The sequence below is a fragment of the Aquarana catesbeiana genome, linkage group LG03 (genome assembly GCF_042186555.1).
Source record: "Aquarana catesbeiana isolate 2022-GZ linkage group LG03, ASM4218655v1, whole genome shotgun sequence".
Taxonomy (NCBI): Eukaryota; Metazoa; Chordata; class Amphibia; order Anura; family Ranidae; genus Aquarana; species Aquarana catesbeiana.
Window position 1 is genome coordinate 692,448,514 of NC_133326.1, and position 2,358 is coordinate 692,450,871.

The following is a 2,358-nucleotide window of genomic DNA, read 5'->3' on the forward strand; positions in this document are numbered from 1 at the left end:
AGAACTTTGCACAGGTTGGGGAGAGAAGTTAAGAGTAAAGTGATGAACATGAGGATGTCATCCGCAAACAAGGCACATTTGTGGGTCTGGAGACCACAGGAAACCCCTTGTATATTTGGGTTGTGTCGGATGGCCACTTCTAGTGATTAAATTGCAATCGCAAAAATCAGGGGGGAGAGAGGGCATCCCTGTCTAGTTCCCCTGGAAATGGTTAAAGGAGCAGAATAATGGCCCTGGATGCGGATCATAGCTTTAGGGGAGAACTCTAGAGTTTTGATTGACAGTTACATGTTTAGCACTCTCTGGATTTTTTAAAGCAACAACATTGATTTTTTTTACCTTTTATTGAGTTGGGTGGAGGGGAACTGGTTTGATATTGGGGTTAATGTGTTACATATATATTTAGAATAATAAAATATGCTATTTTGTGTGGGCTTGTGATAGGTGCCTTATACCTTTTCTGCTGATTTTGTTAAAATTGTATTTTGGGTTTGCTACCCTCTGTCATCTGAATATTTTTTTTTGTAGAGGGAAATTCATTAACTTCTCTATAAAATATATAAATTGTTATTCAGAGCTCTATGATATTTTTATAACTTTTTATGGCATTTTATACTACTGTAGCTATCTTCATTTTTTGCTTCTAAGCAGCATTTTTTTGTATATTTAATTGGTTTGATTGCACATTTTTTGGAGCACTTCACTATTTTCTTATGTATAAGCAATTAGCAAACTGCATAAATTAAAATTGGAGTGTTATTTGCTATTGTCTCCTAGTCCTCCTTTCCTTTCCTTTCCTTTCCTTTCCTTTCCTTTCCTTTCCTTTCCTTTCCTTTCCTTTCCTTTCCTTTCCTTTCCTTTCCTTTCCTTTCCTTTCCTTTCCTTTCCTTTCCTTTCCTTTCCTTTCCTTTCCTTTCCTTTCCTTTCCTTTCCTTTCGTTTCCCCTTTCCCCTTTCCCATTCCTTTCCCCTTTTCGTTTCCTTTCCCCTTTCTCCTTTCCCTTTCCCTTCCCCCTTTCTCCTTTCCCTTTCCCTTCCCCCTTTCCCCATCCTTTTCCCTTCCCCCTTTCCCTTTACCCTTTCCCCCATAGCACGAATTGAAGTCATTTTCACCAACAGGACAACCCATATCACAATTGTGTAATGTTTTGTGTTCAGGTTATGCATGAGAAAAATATGACTGGAATTACCATGATCCACATTTTAGGATTTCAATTTTCTCAAAACATTAACATTGTGGCATTTTTTCTTTTCCTTGTGAATTATTTTATGACAATATGTGGAAACTTCCTGATCATCACACTGGTGTCCTACAGCAAATCCCTCCATTCTCCCATGTACTTTTTTCTTTCTCAGCTAGCTGTGTCCGATATCTTACTAATAACTGATATTCTTCCTAACATGCTACACATGAATTTGGTGAAAGAGACTAAGGTATCCTTTTCTGATTGCATCACCCAGTATTATTTTTTTGCTGTACTGGAAGTCTTGGATAGTCTTCTTCTGACAGTGATGTCTTATGACAGATATTTGGCCATCTGTAAACCATTGCATTATAATTTGATAATGAACCACCAGTTATCTTGGATTATGGTTGTTACCTGTTGGGTTGTAAGCTTTTTGGTTGCGCTAATTCACACGATAACCATATCAAAATTGCAGTTTTGTGGTCCTTATGTCATTGACCACTTTTTCTGTGATCTTGATCCAATATTGGGACTTGCCTGTGGTGATACTTCAATTGTTCAATTGGAAATTTTGTATTTGGTTATTATTGTAGCTGTAATTCCATTCTTTATTATCATTATATCCTACGCTTATATCATATTTACCATTTATAAAATCCCGTCTATTACTGGGAGACAAAAAGTTTTTTCCACATGTAGCTCCCACCTCATTGTTGTTTCTGTTTATTATGTTACCCTCATGAGTGTTTATATGGTACCCAGTAAGGGTGAATCATGGAATATGACTAAATTCTTTTCATTGCTGTACACTGTATTGACCCCACTGCTGAATCCAATTATATACAGCCTGAGGAATAAAGAACTGAAAAATGTTTTTGGAAGACTGATCAACAATTTTCCGAAATTTCAATAGAAAATAATTGAATAAATTGAATAGTATACAATTTATATTGCAAACCACCAAAATTTTCCCCCAGAAAATTCCTAAACAATTTCTGATTGTAATAATTTCCGGGAATATTTATGCAGAACACATTTTTAGGTAGGCAGCTGATATTTAGAATTTTAGATACTGTTGGCATTTTGCTTTAAACTGTTTGCATTGCCACTTTGGTTATTTGTAATAGTTTGTATCACACCTTTGATTTTTAGTTTTGATTTCCTACTAAAAG

General features: G+C 35.8%; 1 protein-coding gene across 1 annotated transcript; it reads left to right on the top strand.

Moving 5' to 3' along the window:
* The first annotated feature begins 1,160 nt into the window (after positions 1-1,160).
* On the top strand, positions 1,161-2,099 carry LOC141134196 (olfactory receptor 1M1-like). Its single transcript, XM_073623778.1, has one exon. The coding sequence runs from the start codon at positions 1,161-1,163 to the stop codon at positions 2,097-2,099; it is 939 nt and encodes a 312-aa protein (XP_073479879.1).
* Positions 2,100-2,358: the final 259 nt, after the last annotated feature.